The sequence below is a fragment of the Rhinoderma darwinii genome, chromosome 12, assembly GCF_050947455.1.
Source record: "Rhinoderma darwinii isolate aRhiDar2 chromosome 12, aRhiDar2.hap1, whole genome shotgun sequence".
Taxonomy (NCBI): Eukaryota; Metazoa; Chordata; class Amphibia; order Anura; family Rhinodermatidae; genus Rhinoderma; species Rhinoderma darwinii.
The window spans coordinates 6,944,068-6,963,657 of NC_134698.1; the positions used below are offsets into that span (position 1 = coordinate 6,944,068).

The 19,590-nt window shown below is 43.5% G+C and overlaps 1 protein-coding gene across 5 annotated transcripts in view; it reads left to right on the forward strand.

Moving 5' to 3' along the window:
- Positions 1-19,590, forward strand: part of ARHGEF11 (Rho guanine nucleotide exchange factor 11) — an 83,647-nt gene that overhangs the window by 13,508 nt on the left and 50,549 nt on the right. For 4 of the 5 annotated variants that reach the window (XM_075844072.1, XM_075844076.1, XM_075844074.1 and 1 more), the window contains exon 2: positions 18,438-18,470. The exons of the other annotated variant lie outside the window; for it this stretch is intronic. In XM_075844072.1, coding sequence (XP_075700187.1) covers positions 18,438-18,470 — 33 coding nt within the window. The remainder of the gene's footprint in view (positions 1-18,437; positions 18,471-19,590) is intronic. 5 annotated transcript variants of the gene reach the window in all.

Below are 19,590 nucleotides of genomic sequence, written 5' to 3' on the forward strand. Positions count from 1 at the left end.
CTGCGGCAGGACTGTTACTGTAGGAGTTAAGTAGCTTGTGTAAATTTGACATTTCTGATTTCAGACAAATGCAGTAATTAAGAGGAATTTCATCTTCAGTGTCCAAGACTATAATGAAATCTGAAAACCGCAGACAACACAAACCGGAAAAAAAAAAAAAATCTCCAGTGACGGAGGAGCATAGCTTTTCCTTTGTTCTGTGGAATGTCTGGCTACAATTGCTAAATCCTTACAGGTGAACGGGCCGAAAATTCCCTTATCCTGAATCAACCTTAGGTTAATATTCTTCATAACTTCATAGACTTTTTCTTCTCCACTCTCCTATCTGTACTCAAAACCTCAAGGAGTGGATAACCGCAACCATTACCAGCCATGTTGGCCCTCGTAGGGCTGATTTTTCTGTCACCTGGTCACCAAAAGGTTCCTCCCTCTCCCTGTCATAGAAACCTACCATCCATCTCACTCACGATCAAATCTAGGCTCGTGAAGTACCAGAAGCTTAGTCCCAATGATTTTAGTTGAAGACCCGTCAACGTAAGTTGGAGATGCAGAATTATGATGAAGGGAGGACCATGTCTCCCTGGTTGTAGAGGTCTCCACTCATGGACCACAGCTTCTAAGAGGTCTCAATGAAGTTTTAGAAGATGTTTTAAGGTGGCCTTGCACCTTAGAAAGCTATTGCCCGAACGTTATTCCTCCTGACTACCCCACTCATATACGTTCTCGTCTCGGTGCATATATACTCTATGAGAGGGAAAAAGCCGCTGCCAGACACCTCCAACATGCCGAATCCTTCTTTGCCCCATCTGCCATCAAGAGTTGGGACACCCCCATACACCTTAGATGGTTGGCCGGTCCTGACAAAATCTGCAGTTTTTAGTTTAGACTAAAATGTGTTTATCATAAAGCTCAATTATAGACATCACTCGAATGTCCTAGTGAGCCAACTCCGACCCCAGTGTTCTCTTTGCTTCTTCTGTCTGACCTTTGACCCTTTAGATGCCATGATACAATTATTTTAGGGGTTCTAAGATGAAAATAGGTAATGGTAGAAAACGGGGGCATGCCACTGATGGCATTCTAGCGGTGGTGTTGCTCAGGGGGATCCAAGAGACAAGACCACATCATGTTCATTCTAGCAGATGACCTTGAAGGTGTCACCTACTATATCTTCCCTGTTGATGGAGCTTTCATCTTTGGCAACCCCTAGAGATCTCTGGTTCCACTATAATCCAAACTTGGTAGAGTGCCGCTATCCAGAATCCTATCGGAGGTTCCACCTTGTCTTCACACAAATGTGAGGTAAAGGTCCTCCAGCTTTTCTTCAGAGTTTCGTGGTTTCGAGAATTACTGTTTTAGATGACCAAAATTTTCCAGCTTGTCCTAATTTTTCGAGAGTGGCCATCTTGATGCTCTCTAGGACTTGGCATCACCGCAAAGTCCTGACCTAAATGTACCCATCTCTGTTCTTGGCCGCTGGTCATTGGAACACCAGGGGAACTTTTTATCCAAGAAGATAAGATGGTTGTGGCTCCAAGAATGTCGAAAAAAATAGCCTCCTGTGGCTTTCACAGTTGTTATATTACAGCTTGGTCCACGTGGACTGTTACTATGGAGTGAATGAACGAGTGGTTTATAAATGGAGATTTTTCTTTCTTTACCAACTAGAAAAATTCTGAAAATCCATTTTTCTTGAGGATTAGGTCCACTTCAAAGATAATCTAAAGCCAACGTGATGGTTAGATGCCCAAATCACAGTTGGTTAGCAAGTGCCGTTGTATCCAGCTCCCGGAACTATATGGATGGGGGGTCCATTCATATCCTTAGTAGGTACTTTGGTTCCTTCTGAGACCAGGAGTTCTTTACCCATCTTCTCTTCAGCCCAGAAGAGAGAATCAAATTGGGTTCCCCATTTATAGTGTTGGGTTTTGCCACCGAAGACCTAAGGGTCTAGTGTTTTTCTCTTTCTTTATTCACCCCTCCACAACCTTTTTATCAGCCCTGGGCCGATTCTTCCCCCTGGGTTTGCTAACAATACAGTCCCCCTAGAGAGTGCAGTCCTGCAAAAGTTCTCAACACCCAGGATCAAAGGTGATGGGACTAACCAGGACTTGGCTCCCAATCTCTAAGGGTCTCATAGCACCTACATGGTCTGCCTCTATGGTACGTGAGACCTTGTGTATCCGCAGGCAGCATGGGTACAATGGATGGTCTGAAGATCTCTTATCAACCGTAGGCACCAGTGGGGCATCTTGCCATGTGTTGTTGGCTGGCAATAAAGTCGAGAGGACTCTTGACCTTTCGTCAGACCGGCTCGTTAAATATGGCCCGGATTGTCTATGAACCTACAGAAAATTAGTTTCTTACAATTTTTTCACAAGCCCCGAGGGGTATGAGACTTCAGCTTCCAAGAGACATTTTTACAGACCACAAAGCCGGGTGCGGGACGCTCACCTGCTGCCAGGAGGCACAGACCTGTCTATTCAAATCACCGGAGTGGGTGGTGTGCTTCATGTGCAGGAGTCCAGGGCCTCTTTGGAGGTTGGTTGCATTTTATAATCCAGAATATTCCATATTCTGTTGCCTATCAAGTTCTGTTCATGCCGGATTAGAGGAATTCTACTGTATATGTATTTCCTATTGGATTTTAATATACTACCAAGACCAAACTTTTTCAACTTTTCTTGTTCCGAACTTCCAAGGCTACGGGCCAGTTGCATAAATTCAAGTGCAAATTAAAAAATTTAGCCAATGCCCGTATCAGCCAATCAGAAGAAGGATAATGTGGTCTCACTGTTTGCTGTAGGTAGCTGCTCCACTTTCGTCTTAAAGGGGTTGTCCACTTTGGACAATTCCAATTTTATTAGGAGGGTATCCCAAAAATAGAAAAAACATCTGAATTCGAACGCTTAAAGAAAATTTTTATTAAATCCTTAAAAACTGGGCTAAGCGAGTCAATATTTTCACTAAAAAGTTCAGGCTAGCCAGACCGAGCAAAACTGGAGTGGAGCACAAGAAGCGAGCAAAAGACGAAGCCCACGGATCGCTAAACTAGTATAATTAACCCCTTCCCGCCACAGCCATTTTTCAGATTTTCAATTAAATTCTTTTACCTCCCCACCTTCCAAAAGCCATAACTTTTTTTTTTTTTTTTTCTTCTCTGAATTCTAGTCCTATGAGGGCTTGATTTTTGCGAGACGGGCTGCACAATTTATTGTACCATATAATGTACTAGGAATTGGGGGGGAAAATTATTTGTGGGGTGGAAAATGAAAAAAAACAAATTCCTCGATTTTTTTTTTTTTTTTTTTTTTTTTTTTTTTTTTTTTTTGGGGTTTTTACGGCATTCACTGTGCAATTAAAACGACATGTTAACTTTATTCTGTGGGTCAGTACGATTACGGCGATACCAAATTTATATATAATTATAATATTTTTTTTACATTTTCATTTTTTTAACGAACTGAAAAAGAAAATTTATTTGGTGTCGCCAAATTCTGAGAGCCATTGCTTTTTTTTTATTTTTTTTTTATTTTTTTTTCGTCGATTTAAGTGGTATGAGGGCTTATGCGACGTTTTGATCACTCTTTTATTAATTTTTTTTGAGGTGACCAAAAACTTTTTTTTTTTAATGGCGTACACCATGCGTGTTAAATAATGATATATTGTAATAGTTCAGACTTTTACGGATGCGGCGATACCAATTATGTATATTTATAAAAAGAGTTTACAATGCTTCAGGGGGAAAATGGGAAAAGGTTTTTGGTTTTTTTGGAACTTTTAAATATTTATTTTTTTTGTACATACATTTTTATTTATTTAACTGATCTTTTACTTTTTTTTTTTATTAATCCTCCTAGGGGACTTGAACCAGTGATTGTTGAATCGCTTGCACTATATACTGCAATACTAATGTATTGGAGCACAAAAATGGCAGACATTGGGACCTTCATTAGGCTCCCAGGCTGCCATAGCAACCATTGGCACCCCTCGATTGCATAACGGGGGGAGGGTGATGAGCTGCTAGAGGGGGTTGCCCCCTCTTTCTAACGATTCAAATGCTGTGGTCTCTATTGACCGCAGCATTGAATGCTCAAGCGGAAAAATCACGCAGAGTGTCCGACCTGGAACCAGCAGTGCATTCCGTCCGAAAAATCGCACCATGCTGTGGTGCGGATTTTCTAATGGAATTTCCACTGCGGAAGAAAGCGCTCATACTTACCCCCTTTGGTCTTCTCTGTGCGTAGTCCGGCCTTCGACGTTGCAGGCCATGTGACGCTGCAGCCTGTAATTGGCTGCAGTGGTCACATGGGATGAAACGTCATCCCAGGTGCCGGCCTGCAGGAAGGAGGAGGGTGTTCTGGGTAAATATATATATATATATATATATATATATAATATTTTTTTTCATGAGTTGTGATTTTTGTGGCGAAATCGCTGCAATTACGCTGCAAAAGTCACAACACTTGGGTTTCTGTTGCGGGTTTTCCTTCCCCATTGAATTCAATGAAGAAAACCCACAACTAAATATCCGCTAAAACGCAGCATAAATTGACATTAAATTCGCAGTTGGGCCCTGTTACATGAGGGGTTCCAAAGGAACCTTTCTACGTAAGGACAGTAGTACCGTAAATGACATGTTAATTTGGAGACCTACTGAAGTACAAAATTTGCATTGTGCCCCAGAATTAGTTTAAAAAGGTATATAGTTGGCCAAAATGGATCGTTCAATACCCCACCCCTTCAAATTTCTTGTCGATTTCCAACATTCCTCCGGGTCTGGCATATTGGTGAGATGACCCTATTTCAAAGCCACCAACTAATGCGATCCATATCAATGATACCGTTCTCAAGTATCTCAGTCATTGTACATGTCTTTTCGTGGGACACTATGCCTTTTTTGGGACCCACTATGCCCTTATCCGGACCCACCATGCCCTTATCCGGACCCACCATGCCCTTATCCGGACCCACCATGCCCTTATCCGGACCCACCATGCCCTTTTCGGGAGGCACCATGCCCTTTTCGGGAGGCACCATGCCCTTTTCGGGAGGCACCATGCCCTTTTCGGGACGCACCATGCCCTTTTCGGGACACACTATGCCCTTTCTTTTTATTCTAGAATGGATTACACATTTTTAAGTGTTTTTACGAAGCGTCCGGTTTACAAACTGTTTTCAGCATTGAAACTTAATGAAATGGCGCTTGGGACTCTCTCGCGGTCTGAGCGTTAAATAGGGAAAGTTGATGTGTTTGCGAATATCTAATGATGCTTTCTGCTGCCTAATGGCCTGCGTGATGCACCGTGATCCGATAACTTCTTGATGCGGCTGTTCTCTTCTGACATAAATGCTTATTGACTTCTGTACTCGCACTGCAAGCATTTCATTGATCCTTTTTGCCAATCTGTGTTTTCTTCCAAACCGTTCAAAGAAGTTTCTATAAAGGTTTTCATTATTGAAGTTCATCTGAGTAAGGAGTCCGACAACTTGTGAACTAAATACCATGAGGTCGGGGGGTGTAGACTTCTTATTTTGTGGCCTAACAACATGGTCTTCATCGATTTGTGTCCTGCACAGGACCTCTCATCTTCCTAGTGAATGGCGATACATATGGTGGCTGTATCTCCTCTGACGGTATGCAGGTACATGTGTAGGACACGTCAAGGTTGGTCACCGCTCCAATGGTGGAATCAGATCACATTGTAAGTAAGAAGGACTTTACCGTCAAAGTAGTCATGATCCTTGGCAATAAACGAACTCCTGATACTCCTGGTTCTTGTCGGGGGAACCACTCGTTGAGTACCTGTTGAGGTCAATGGACAACTGTGGTCCTCGAGAGCTTTTTGCAGTGGCTGTCTGCTCTAGTTAACCCCCCTATTACCTCTAAATGCCCTAATAGGCGGTACGGAAGGAGGGTTGTCCATACTAGTCATTCTCTATAAGCAGCGGGTCTCTGAGCTTTCATAAGGAACGTATTAGTGTGTACATTTACAAGGTACTTGACGTGTATTCGCAGAACCCTCATAGTGCGTACTTTTTACACTACTTGACATCTGGATCTTGTTTTGATACTACAATGAGTCCTATTTTTAGTTTTGCCTCCCAAAACATCTGGGGAGAAAAATCGTGTCTTTATGATGTCACGAAAACCTTACAAATGACTGACTGGAAGGCGCTGACCTGACCCAAGCTGACCTCTCCCTTACCTACTGTTCCCGTCATTGCTTAACCCTTGACCTAAATCCCTGTTCTCGATTAACCTTGACTGGAATCCGGGCTGCGTTTAGCACAAGGAAGACTACTCTGGATTTCGACTTCCCAGTTAGTGATGATCTATGGGAATTGAACCATTTATCTGCTGCTATTTACTTAAAGGATAGCTCCACCAAAACCTGGAAATTCACGTGTGTGTTTGATTTTGACCACCAATATGCAATACTGTGGTCTTGAAGCTGAGATCTGGGGAACGGTTTGGTTGGGTCTTCACACTGTGGAGCTACTTCAGTTGTCCCTGTGACTTGGTGGGAAAATTGTAGTCGTTGGTGGTTTTCTTACCCTGGGTGGTTCTGCAGGAACTCTTGACTCCGGAACGAGGAGAAACACAGTAGTCCCCAAGACTATGATCATACATTTGTGCTGCTCCTAGTAAAGGCAAGAGGACCATATGAGTACCCTCTAGTGGCCGGGCATGTACATCCTTTGGTATATGTACCTCAAATGGAAAACCTAGGCTGTAGAGCCTTTATTTTGCTAGTCTAGTTGAGATAATCACTGAAGACCCCCCCCCCCCACAGTCTTCTCTCCAAACAGCTCTACAGTGTGTGGACCCCATAAAAACAGCTCTTTATTTTTCTGTTTCCTTGCCCCCCTGTGAAATGATGAGTGATTGACATTAGGGCCAACTGTATTTGCACCTTTTTTATATGATTTAACCAAACCGCAAACCTTAAATTGAGGCCTTCTTGAGGGAAACCTTGTACCATCGTCCTTACATGAGAGTGTATGGTGAAGCTAAGCTACTCTGCAGGTAGAGGTTGTGCCCAGCAGGTGTAGATACCAAGGCAGTAGGCATAGCAGCTGCTATGAGGCCCAGTTGAGGGTGCCCAACTTCTTGGTTAACGACGCATCAAAGGTAAAGGAGGAACCTAGTTGGATGTGCAACAGCGGTAGGGAAAAGGTGGAAAGAACCAAGAGACCTTAGACCTCGTCACACAGTTCACCTATATGTTGACATGTCCATATCTCCACAAGAGTCTGGAGGATATGAGTGGGCCACCAAGATATTTGGGCTTTTGCTTGGAAAGAACCCCAGCCATGAAATTATTCCTTTTGGAGTCGGGTGGAGAACTTAATGAATAGTCCTTTGAAATCTCAAGGTTGAGAGAATGTTGGTGGGACAATATTAGCGGAGACCCTTGATGAATTTTTTTTTTAAAGCAAATGGGGTCATCGATAAATTCATCTGGACTTGTGTTAGAGAATTCTGTGTTCATCGTTGGCACTATGGCACAACTGATTTAGCTAAAGCGGCCGATGCAGCGAGCGCCGATCAACAAGACATCGTTGATCGGCGCTCGCTTGCTCCTGTCACACGGAGCTATGGATGGGGACGAGCGGTTGTTATTCCGATCGCTCGTCCCCATCCATTATCACGTCGGCAGCGCGTCTCCCTGTTTACACACCGAGATGTGCTGCCGACAACGATGATATTTCACTTTTTTAAAACTATACGACCAGCAGATGATCGAGCGATTGCTCGTTCATCTGCTGATCGCTGCCCGGTTTACACAGGGAAATTATCGTCAACGAGCGTTGCATGAATGCTCGTCTGCCCGTTAATCGACCAGTGCAAAACCACCTTAATGGGGGAATATTTATGAAGGGGACTCTGCTCAAGAATAAGATTTGGACCTAAGAATTTCAGTGATCCAAAAAATTGCAGTGCTGCCCGTTGTGCCAGACCATAGAATGCAGATGACTATGAAATATTGTCTGCAACTATGGTCCAAAGACCTTGATGATCCAGAACCTCCAACATATGATGCCTCCTTACGACCCGAATACCTTCATAATACATCATGTGATGGAACAGGCCATGATGGGTGCAGTATGGGCCCATATCAGTCTATGACTGCCATATAATGGATCCATATAGCACAGATCAGTAATACAGCTGTGTGAGAGCCCTAAGAATCTCTTCTCGCCCTATTTTGAGTCATAATCTCTAACCAGTCCCTCAGATTTGATGTTTTTGGCCACTGGACTGTTACGTAGGGGGATGAACCATATAATGCTGAGATGACGGAACAGTATCTTGCCTACACATCCTTTCCTCTCTGTAATTACGGTCTTTGCCGGGCTTGTAAGTTTGTGGTTGTGGAAAGAACAGAAATTATTATTTTTGAAATGTTTTCTTTTTTTTTTTTTTCTTTAGGGTTTCCACTTTCCTCTGTTATTAGATCATCTATAAATTGTCTGTAAAGCAAGAATTTTAAAGTCATAGTCTCGAGGCCTTCTACTGGTCTGTGGATTATCACGATTGGATGGGTTATTATAACCAGAGACAAAAAGCTTTTTCTGGATATAAAAAGTTAATATATCCCCTACTATTTTTGGTTTATTTTTTTCACTCCCGGGCTGTCATAGAATAGATGCATTTAATTTAGGGTCAAATCTGACAGGAGGACCAAGAGATTGCAAGAGGGAGCAGGGGCTATGCATTTCTATGAAGCCTGGGTGACTATTTGACTAACTAAACGCTCCATAGCTGCTTAAAAAATGGCTGCTGTCATTTAGCTTCAAGAGGAAGCAGAGGTCAGACGGGTAATTGACTGACATAGGAAGAAAACGCAGCACCTAGTGATTGAACTAGAAGAGTTGTCAGCACAAATCGCTTCTGCCTTTTGAATGGAGATGTGCTTTCAGTACAGGATTACGAAGGAATTTTGCCTGGTTTTCAGAATAGATCAGCATACTTGGGAAATCATTTACCAGTTTGCATGCTTTTCACTGACTCGGATCTGTAGTCTGTATTATTTGTATATGGAGGAAATATAACTTTTCAAATATATTCCCTGCCAAGTTAGACATGCATTTTAAAGGGGTTGTACATGATTTAAAAAAACATGGCTGCTTTCTTCCAAAAACAGAGCCAAATTTGTCAATAAATTATATCTGACATTGCAGCTCAGCTTCGTTGGAGGGAATGGGGCCGACCTGCAGTTCCATACACGACCTGTGGACCGGTGTAGTGCTATTTTTGGGATAAAGCATTTATGTTTTTCTAACACTGTGTGGCCAAATGATCGTGGTCAACCGTTAACTTGTGTCTATGATCAACCTTAGGACCCTGGATTGTCTGAACCATTGGGTGATGTCAGATGTCATGCTGCCCCTATATCCTAAGGCCAGGCCCTCATGTCCTAAGAATATAGGTGTGGTATTAGGAGCCAGGGGGGGCCATTTAAATGCTAAAGCACAAAGTAGTGATTGTCTCAAAGTACAATAGCTAGGGGGCGGCATATTGTGTAGTGTAGTAGCTGATGTCATTGGGTGGAGCGTGATGTCATAAGGGGTGTGTCTAACTACAGGTATATTTAAAAGCATGGCACATTACAAGAAAGTGGTGGCCGGACGTATCTCCTGCCCTTGGTCTTCAAAGAGGAATATTGGTGAACGTACAGGGGGGTGGGATTCAAAAGTCAAGAAGGCTCCAAGGATCTTAATTTTAGACTGATGTCACCCCTTACATACCACACCGATTGCTGAAACGATGACATCACTCTTCTGTCATATCAAAGCCACAATATCGAACACAACCTAAAAAGTTTGTAAGTGGTGGAAGAGTTTTGGGTGGTTCCTGACTTTCGTGGATGACCTGTTGGTTGGACACCACCTACAACTTTCAGGGATTTGCCACATGGGGCATTGGCGCTGGGTTGCCATAATAATACCATGCTGGGCTCTTCTATACCGGTCTGATGCTGCATATAAGATGATGTGCATTGTGGTTGACCTCTACTAAGTTACAGGGCTGGATCTTTAGAACGTAGGACTGGACTGAGGGGCTCTTGGCATATAAATCTGTTTAATTCGCTCCGTAAATCAACTGTGCTTTTGATCTGGTGGACGGGTGACCCACCCTTCACCGTTCCCTGTGTTTCAAATGTTAAAATGATGAGATGGGAATTCGGACTTCATTCTTGGACTTATGAGTCACGAGTTAAAGGGGTGGAGGGTGTTAGACTGTTACCTAGGTACCATGGCCGACACAAAGGTCTAGCTTTGTGACATTGTCCTGTGAGACCCTGAGACCCTGCTTGGCATGCCTGTGCAAACATACATGGGGTTAACCCCTGTCATGCCGGCAGAGTATTATTGACTCAGCCGGGATTGTGTGCATGGTTACCATCACTCCTAAAGACCAGGGCTATTCTACGACTTCAGTCTGAAAGTCCGGTAGTAGGGTGAGATTCATGTATCGTGGCATACAGTGATTTCGGAAAGTATTCAGACCCATGTATTTTCCACATTTTGTTAGTCCTATTCTAAAAAATTTATTTTTTTTCTAAATCTTTACACCGAACATCCCATAATGACAAAGCAAAAACCAAATTTCTAGAAATTTGCGCGAAAAATGTGAAAAAATTAAAAACTGAGATATGAAATTTACAAGTAGTTTAGACACTATGTTTGACGCTCCTAGTTGAGCTCAGCCATATCCCAGATCCTTGAGATGTTTCTACAACTTTTATTGTCCACCTGTGGTCAAATAAATTGATGGGACATGATTTGGACGCCCGCCTATAAGGTCGCGCAGTTGACCGTGTCAGAGAAAAAAAGCCATGGAGTCGAAGGAATGGTCTGTAGACCTCCAAGACCAACATTGTGTTGGGGCACAGATCGGGGAAACGGTACAAAAAAAATTGCAATGTTGAAGGTCGAAAACAACACCATGATGGACTCTTGCTAGAGTGAAGTATCTGGCCAAACCGAACAATCGGAAGGAGAGCCTTGGTCTAAACAATGGCCAAGAACCTGATGATAACTCTGAGAGAGGTCCTAAGTTACTCTGTGAAGATGGAAGAACCTTCCAACACTCCAAGTGACTTTATGGAAACCACTCCTCAGTAAAAGATACATGGTAGCACGCTTGGAGTTTGCCAAGGGCACTTCAAGCACTCACAAACCCAAGAGATTCTCTGGTCTGATGAAACCAAGATTGAAGTCTTTGGTCTTAATACCAAACATCACGACTAGAGGAAACCAATTACCTCCGATCACCTGGCCAAAAGCATCCTTACGGTGATGCATCATTCTGGCGGGATGTTCTTGAGCTTGGAAACTAGTCTGGAGAGTGATTCTTGATGAAACCTTCTCTGGACCACAGACTGGGTCAAAGGTTCAGCATTCAGAAGTAGAACGACCCTCCGCCAAGACAACATAGGAGTGTCCTTAAGTGGTCCAGCCAATTCCCAGATCTCTGGAGAGACCTCGAAATAGCTGTTCATTGACCCTTTCAATCCAACCTGACAGAGCTTGAGGGAGAAAATTCCGAAATCCAGGTGTGCGAAGCTTGAAGGCGACATACCCAAGAAGACTTGAAGCTGTAATTGTTTCTCCTGGAAGAGTTCTCACTAAATAAATAAGGGATTTACAGGTGACTGTAATGCGGAAATGTGATTTATATTTATTAGCACAGGTCATGTCCCAACTTTATGGGTCACGAGCCAAAGTAAATAGTTCCCTGTAGGGTTATATCTTGTTCTTTGAGTGGTGAATTCTGCACATCGTCTTACGTCCTTTCTCCAGTCGTCATAGTATTGTGTGGCATGTGAAGCCTCGAGGACAAGGTTTAGTTCTGTAAACCTGTGTAGTCGCCATCTGCTTTTGATTTGATGACCAAATTCTGATTGGTTGATATTGGTGACCTATAGATGTCTCTTTTCGAAACCCTTTAGATGCAGGAGTCCTACTTTACTTCTATTCTTTAAGCATCTCCTGCCTTCTCCTCCTACCTAGAAAAGATCCAGCTGGCTTGATAAAAGGGCCTACCGGTCACGGTTTGGCCAACAAATGGGCCTCCCGGTGTGCCCCATAATTTTCACAAAACGTTGTCAGAGTGATGTCATGTTGCACCGTGCCACTAAACAGTAAAGTCATACGTTTTTTTTCTAATTCGCTCCAAAACCGCATTCTGTTTCACCGACAAGGTCGTCTGTGCCATAGAATGGATTTCTTTTTCACAACGTTGTCCCTATTTTTTTATTTTTTTATTTATTTTTTTAATTTTTACATTTTTTTATTTTGTATCACGAAATGATATGCCGTCACAAAATGTCATTTTTATTTCTTTGGTTTGGTTAAACCTGTCGGAGCTTTGCTGGTTTCCTTTTTTACGTCGCCTTAACCAATGCACAAGTTTTTGGGGTATGAAGCTTAAACCCATAGGGTTAACAATGCGGGCACTGCGGTGTATGCTCAGTCCCTTCGCTCCTGTGTGTTTGTGTATTTTTTCGACTGTAAACCCCCCCCACTGTCTGTTTGCTGGGCCTTGCAGAAAAGCAGCCTGAATTAATGACTCCTGTAGGCTGCGGATGGGGGGGGCATTGCCTTACAATTACCAGACTTTGGAAAATACTTTCATGAATTATTAGAAAAGTCCCCTCGCTTGGCTGCCGCAGTCTCTCCCCCTCCTTGGAGTGTGATTTTCGTGCCAAGTGTCTTTATTTACATTTATTGAGCGCCGCTCCTTCGAACTTTGGTATTTATCTATAGAGAATTGTCCGGCATTATGGAAGCACTCCGCACATTATAGAACTATACCGGAGAGCTTCCAACTTCTGTAGATGGGGGAGGGAACTGACCGATTCAGTGCACTCCATGACTTCACTCGGGGGCGCCTCCCCATAGGAATTCTAGTTGTGGTGCCCCTTTAAGAGTGCCGGCCACAGTGCAACATGTACCACTTCTATGTTGCCCTCCCCGTGGTCATCCCTCCTCCAGCAGGAAGTTCTGGCGCAGGTATGTGGCATTCTGGGATAGACCCAGTGAATCTCATGCACAATGCAGAACAGCTATGTTTTATACAGGGTTGTAGCTAGTGTCCATGGAATTATGGGTAATTTAAAGGGGTTTTCCAGTTTTAGGTAAATTAAAGCTTAATCGTTACAAAAAAAGAATAAAAAAGTTCTACATCGTTTCGGTTTCCATTCCTTACCATGTTTGACATCTGTTTGCTGTCAGTGAACGGGAACATTCTTGTTTACACCCAGAGGCTGAAAACTTGTACAGACCTAATACTTGTCATGGCGAAGAGTTTACTCCAATTATATCCAGTCTAGACAATCCTATGTATGCAAGCAAAATTGTCTGGACTACAGGCTGAAACATTTTTAACTATACTGATACACTGTAACAAACTATCAGGACTGGAGAGAGACTTGGAGGCTGAAGTGCTTTTGTAACAGAGGATTGTCTAAATTGGATAGAATAGTAACAAACAATCAGCTGTGAGAAGAATTAGGTCTACGTAGGGTTTTCAGCATCTGGATCTAAGCAAAAACATCCTCATTCATTGACAGCAAACAGATCTTGAAAATGAGGAACTGGAACCTAAAATATATCAGAATGTTGCATCAATTTTCATTATACAATGATTTAAGCTTTATTTACATAAAACCGGGAAACCAATATAACGAAATCGTTTTGTGTATACAGCTCCTATGCAAAAATTTCAAATAGTATGCGTTCGTAACATCCTTCCCGACACTACTACGCCTACTCCTAGGACAGGCTTTGTATGAAGACGGTCCATCTGTCTTGTAACGCCGGCTTCGTGTTTCCATGGCGACGTAAGTGGTTTTTCCCCTGAGCGACTTGCTAATGATCCGACTGTGTCCTCGAATTAAATCTTTGCTTCTTCATCGCCTGTAGGTTTCAGAATGACGACTTCATAGCCAAGATGTCCGCTCCGTGCAGTGACCCGCACTATGATCTGTGTGATGTGTCCGTGTAGCTGCCCGGCTGCCGGGCCGTATTTGACCCTTTGTTAATGAACTCATAGCGCCAACCTCCTGTATGGCTTCAGGCTTTGTAAAGGATTTATAAGGGCACTAGGGGTAGAGGATAAGTATATTTCACAATGAGGTTGTTTACCGTGCCTGGTAGTTCTAGTACAAACAGGTGTAGCTGAGCTGTATGCGCGTAACTACTCCGACACTTATATCAATAAACAGAATTACCATATCCCCCCTTTCCACAACCCAATAAACGTTAAATTTCTCCAAATTTGCTTTTCACTTGGATAGGGCTGACCTGCAATACCAGTCACAGCCTGTGGACAAGAGTGGCGCTGTTCTTCTTTTTATTTTCAAATTTCATACAACGCCTTTCAATTAGTTGTTTTACTTGATGTTGAGCTACATTATATACTCCAGTCCCATCCAGAGCTGGTTTTCTATTAGCCCTGTTTTGCCCCCTAACTTGTGATTTGTCGATATGCCCTCTTCCTGACCTCATTTTCCATTGGTCAACTCAGGAGAATGTTGGGGCAGGCCTACGTGGCACCTGGTCAATGTGCCCCCTCTTCTCCTAATCTGACCGGGCCTCGCTAGACAGAGGAAAGCATGGTCGAAATATCACAAAAATTAGCAAAAACTATGTCTCCATATCTTTATATATTAATACGGGGCCGTTACTAACCGACCCACCGAATCCTGGGTCCAGTGGTGTATGTAGACTAGAGGTAGAAGTCCCTAATTATGGTGCCGGTTTTTGCCATCCAGGACAGAAAGGCCTGTTGGCATTTTTTTTTTTCCCTTTTCATGACCCTCGGGCCAATTCCCCACCATCTTGTTTTCACACAGTGGGGTTCATCTGGAGACACAAGGTTCTCACCACGCAAAACCAAAGGGGGGGCGGGGGAGACCAACCAAGGCTGGGCCCGTTGTCTCCCCAAGGGCCCCATAGCAGCTGCATGTTCTACCTCTAGGGTATTTACGCCCTTGCCTGGGCCACAGTATAAATTTAGCATCTATCTCGATCCCAGAGATCAGGTCCTCCTTAGATCTTGCTCCTTGATGATCGTCTCGTGTAAGGGACCTCAGCCGTTTATTGACTTTTAATAAGCGGAAGTTTGAAAGGAAAATAATTCCTGTCTGACGCTGATTTTATTTTAGGTATAGAAATATTTTGGGCCAAGAACTTCTCCTTTTTATCCAAACAAGTCTGTCCTGGGAAAGAAGACCAACTCAGGCCCCCGAACATTTAGGCTTGACCTGGAAATGTTGACCAAAAAGATTTACACAAAATATATAAAAGTTACTGGTACAGTAGGAAACGGGAGACGGGTCTATGGGAACTTTTTGTAATTTTTTGTATTTTTTTTTTTTTAAAATATCAAATGAAGTGGGCACGGAGACTTCAGATCTCCACATTAAGGGCATGCCAACTAACCTAAAAATGTTAGGGTTGAGGTCGGCACGGTTGTGCCTATAGGCTTGCGTAGAGTCACACGTGTCGTGGCGGCTGCCAAGTGCTGCAGTTCATACTGTCGTTAATGAAAAAATGAATGCCTGTCCCCGTTTGCGATATGATATCTCTGCCAAGCCTCCCTCTTGGTACACAGAGCACACGACTTTCCATCTTTCCTGTTCCTCAACATGGAAAGTGGTCTGTTCTATATCTCATATCCCCTCCGGTGACTACCTCTGTACATGTAGCTTTAGGGCTTTAATGGTGGTCACCCAGACAGGAAGTCAAGTAGTTGCTAAGCAACTTGAAGTACAACAGCCTGCCAGAAGGGGGAGCTACGGGATGAGAAACAGACATTCGATCCCGTTAAAGAGTACCTGTCGCCTCAACGGACATATACCCCAGGAAATAACCATTCTGGAGCATCTTTCCTTAGAACTCTATGTTGTCCCGTTCCTCTGTTATTCCTCCTTGAAACTTATGAATAAATTGACAACTGGGTGTTACCACTTAGGGGTGTGTCCTTACACAGACTGACTATGTCCAATCAGTGCCGTCAGGGGGCACACCCCCTTTGACAAGGTAAATGGTAACACCCAGATGTTAATTTTATTAATTTCTAGGAGGAACAACCGAGGAATAGCACAACGTAGTGTTAAATTTGACTAAAATAGACCTGTTAGGACGGGTGACCGGTGACCAGTCCTCTTTATGGCATACAATACTAAGATTTTCCAGCATTCTCCTTGTATGGACGACCCCTTTCAATGTGCCTTATTAGACATATGGAGGACAGGAGGAGTTTTCTTTTTTTTTTTTCAGGTGGAAAGCCCCTGCAGACCCTTTTTTCTTGATCTCAATATGTTCTCCGTACAGGTAGAACCTAAATACAAGCCTACATATCATACAGCTACCCTGTATGGATATAGCAGATAGAAAATCCTATGTCCACTTCTCTACTTGTAGCTTCATGTACTGAAATGGTGGTCACCCAGACAGGAAGTCAGGTGGTTGCTAAGCAATCTGGTCTCCCACACGCTGCAAAATACCATAGGGAAGAGACATTAACACAGATTCTATAAAGATATGTAATTTTTATTATACGCTCCTCAACATTGAAATTGCAGTGCTAAGAAGGACAAGCCGTAAGGGTATGCAAATCGAGGGAGTAGCCGGTGTTGCGAAGATCTGCAAATGATCACATTTTACAGCACCGAGCTCCAACCTGTGGCCTATGGGAGGCATAAAAGCCAGATTGTAAGCAACTTTTTTTAGCCACATGAAACCTCAAATATCGGATCAAGTGGTGTGGGATGATTGTGCGCTGCCTCCTGTTCATCGACGCGCCATCGCTACGCGTCTAGGCTGAGATGTCGGCACTGTTCAACATTGTGTGTTATGGAGGTTGGGAGAACAACAACAAACGGGAATGACCTATAAATCTGTGCGGAGGCGAATCTCTGCACAGATGGATCGTCTGATTGGAAGAATGGCGCCTAGTGATCCATTCTGTACCGCAAGTGAATTTGGACGTCACTTCCCAAGCCTAGGGCGGCAACCAGTGTCTACACAAACCATCAGAAGGAGTTTGCACGACATTGGGCTACGAGTCAGACGCCCAGCTACAGGTCTTCCATTGACAAGACGTCACCGCTCTCCAAGACGGCACGGCAATGGAGGCTGGAATGGAGGTCTATCCTCTTCAGCGATGAGTCCCACCTTTTGTCTTGGACGCAATGATAGCTGGAGATTAGTAACGCCATGAAGAGACCTTCACAAGGGGATGTCACACTGGTCCTACTCCCAGGATTATAGTGTGGGGTGTCATAATGTACGGTAGCCAGACCAGTCTTGTCTTCATTTCAGGTACACTAACAGCTCGGCGTTACATTGATTTGGTTGTGGAACCAGTGGTGCGGCCATTTCTCTAAGGTGTTCCAGAAGCCGTTTTTCAACAGGACAACCCCAGGCCGCGTGTCGCTCGTCCTACTGTGAGCAGCCTGCGTGGCCTAAACGGGCTACCACGGCCTGCAGCGTCTCCGGACTGGTCTCCCATCGAGCACATCTAGGACCTCATTGGTGGGCAATTGCAAAGGGAACTGCCAGCGGCTAATTTTGATGACTTGCGTGCCCAAGTGCATTCAGCGTGGCATAACATTCCTCAGACAACCATTAATAACCTCATTGATCGCATGCCAAGGCATGGAAGTGCGTGGATTTTCTGCACGTGGCGCTCTAACTCCATACTGAATAAATCAAGATGTTTGGAATATTTCGTTTACATTTTTTTTAAATCATTTTGCATATCATTAACATGTCTACCGATCCTGCGATTTCCACAACTCCAAAACTTTTCTTTCTTGGTGTTGCAATTTCGATGTTGAGGAGTGCACGTGCAGGCATATGCTGCAGCGGAGTTGGGCTTTAGGACTACCAAATTCATTATTGGCGGGGGAAAAATAAAAATAAAACACGCGGGTTTAGCTTTGAGCCAATGCAAATAATAAAACATTGAATCTTTTTTTTTTTTTTTTACAATTTCCTTGTCCCTGTGCGCTTCATGTTTTTTTTTCCCCTCATTTGCATGTGTTGCTGTCCCTTTAAGTGTTTTTGTCACTGTATAACTTCTGTTCTGTATTTCCGGTCTTTACCTATGTGCACTTAACATGCTCTGCGTACTCACACGATCTCTCCAACGCTCTCGCTCAGGGTTCCCGTCTCAATATTTTTTACTTTTTTTTGACTATTTTACCTGACACTGAATTTTTAGTTTGTTTTTGTAGTAAAATTATTACCTGTACTTACCTTAGCAGTGCAGCCCGCAGTCATGTCTGTCTAGGTGTCTCTCAAGCTGTCTCTTGTCATGCCTGTCTCTCTCTCTCTCTCTCTCTCTTCTGTGCCTTCACGGGATCTGCCGTCTATCTCCATCATCTATCTGCCGTCCACTTTTTGTGTCGCAGAACGCCCTCTAAACGACACCCCCATTTGCCAAGGTATGTAGGAACGTGTTCTGTATATGTCTGTGTGTGATGGTATTCTCCTGGTGTTGTGGAACCACAAGTTGCAGCATGCTGTATACCACAAAGTCTAGCCTGATTTTTTTTAATTTTATATTTTTCAAAAATTTCCGTTTTTTTTTGGTTGGAGGAGTGATACAAGGGTCTCGTTAAAGAAGCGGTGGGGGGTATTGCAGCCAGTATGGTCACGTGTCTGTATAACTGCACTCAAAGTGAAGTGACGTTTTTCAGACATCATGACGGTTATATAAAAAATGGGGGCCCTGGGCAACAAAGTAGGCCAGCCCCCGCGGCCTACAATATATAAAACACAAATTCATATAAGCCCGAATATAACTCCAAATATATAAATAATACTTCCATATACTGCCACTTGATGCCCAAATAATGCCGCCATATAGTATCCAAACACTACCATATAGTGCCTCCTAACCATGACCTATATTTCCCACACAATACTGCCATTTAGTGCCCAAATAATGCCGCCATATAGTATCCAAACACTACCATATAGTGCCCCATAACCATGACCTATATTTCCCACACAATACTGCCATTTAGTGCCTAAATAATGCCGCCATACAATGCGTAGATACCTCCATACAGTATCCAAATACTACCACAGTGCCCCCATAAGTGATATCCCACACAATACTGCCATTCAGTGCCTAAATAATGTCGCCATACAATGCGTAAATATTACCTCCATACAGTATCCAAATACTACCACAGTGCCCCCATAAGTGATATCCCACACAATACTGCCATTCAGTGCCTAAATAATGTCGCCATACAATGCGTAAATAATACCTCCATACAGTATCCAAATACTACCACGGTGCCCCCATAAGTGACATTTATATCCCACACAATACTGCCATTCAGTGCCCAAATAATGCTGCCATACAATGCGTAAATAATACCTCCATACAGTATCCAAATACTACCACAGTGCCCCCATAAGTGATATCCCACACAATACTGCCATTCAGTGCCTAAATAATGTCGCCATACAATGCGTAAATATTACCTCCATACAGTATCCAAATACTACCACAGTGCCCCCATAAGTGATATCCCACACAATACTGCCATT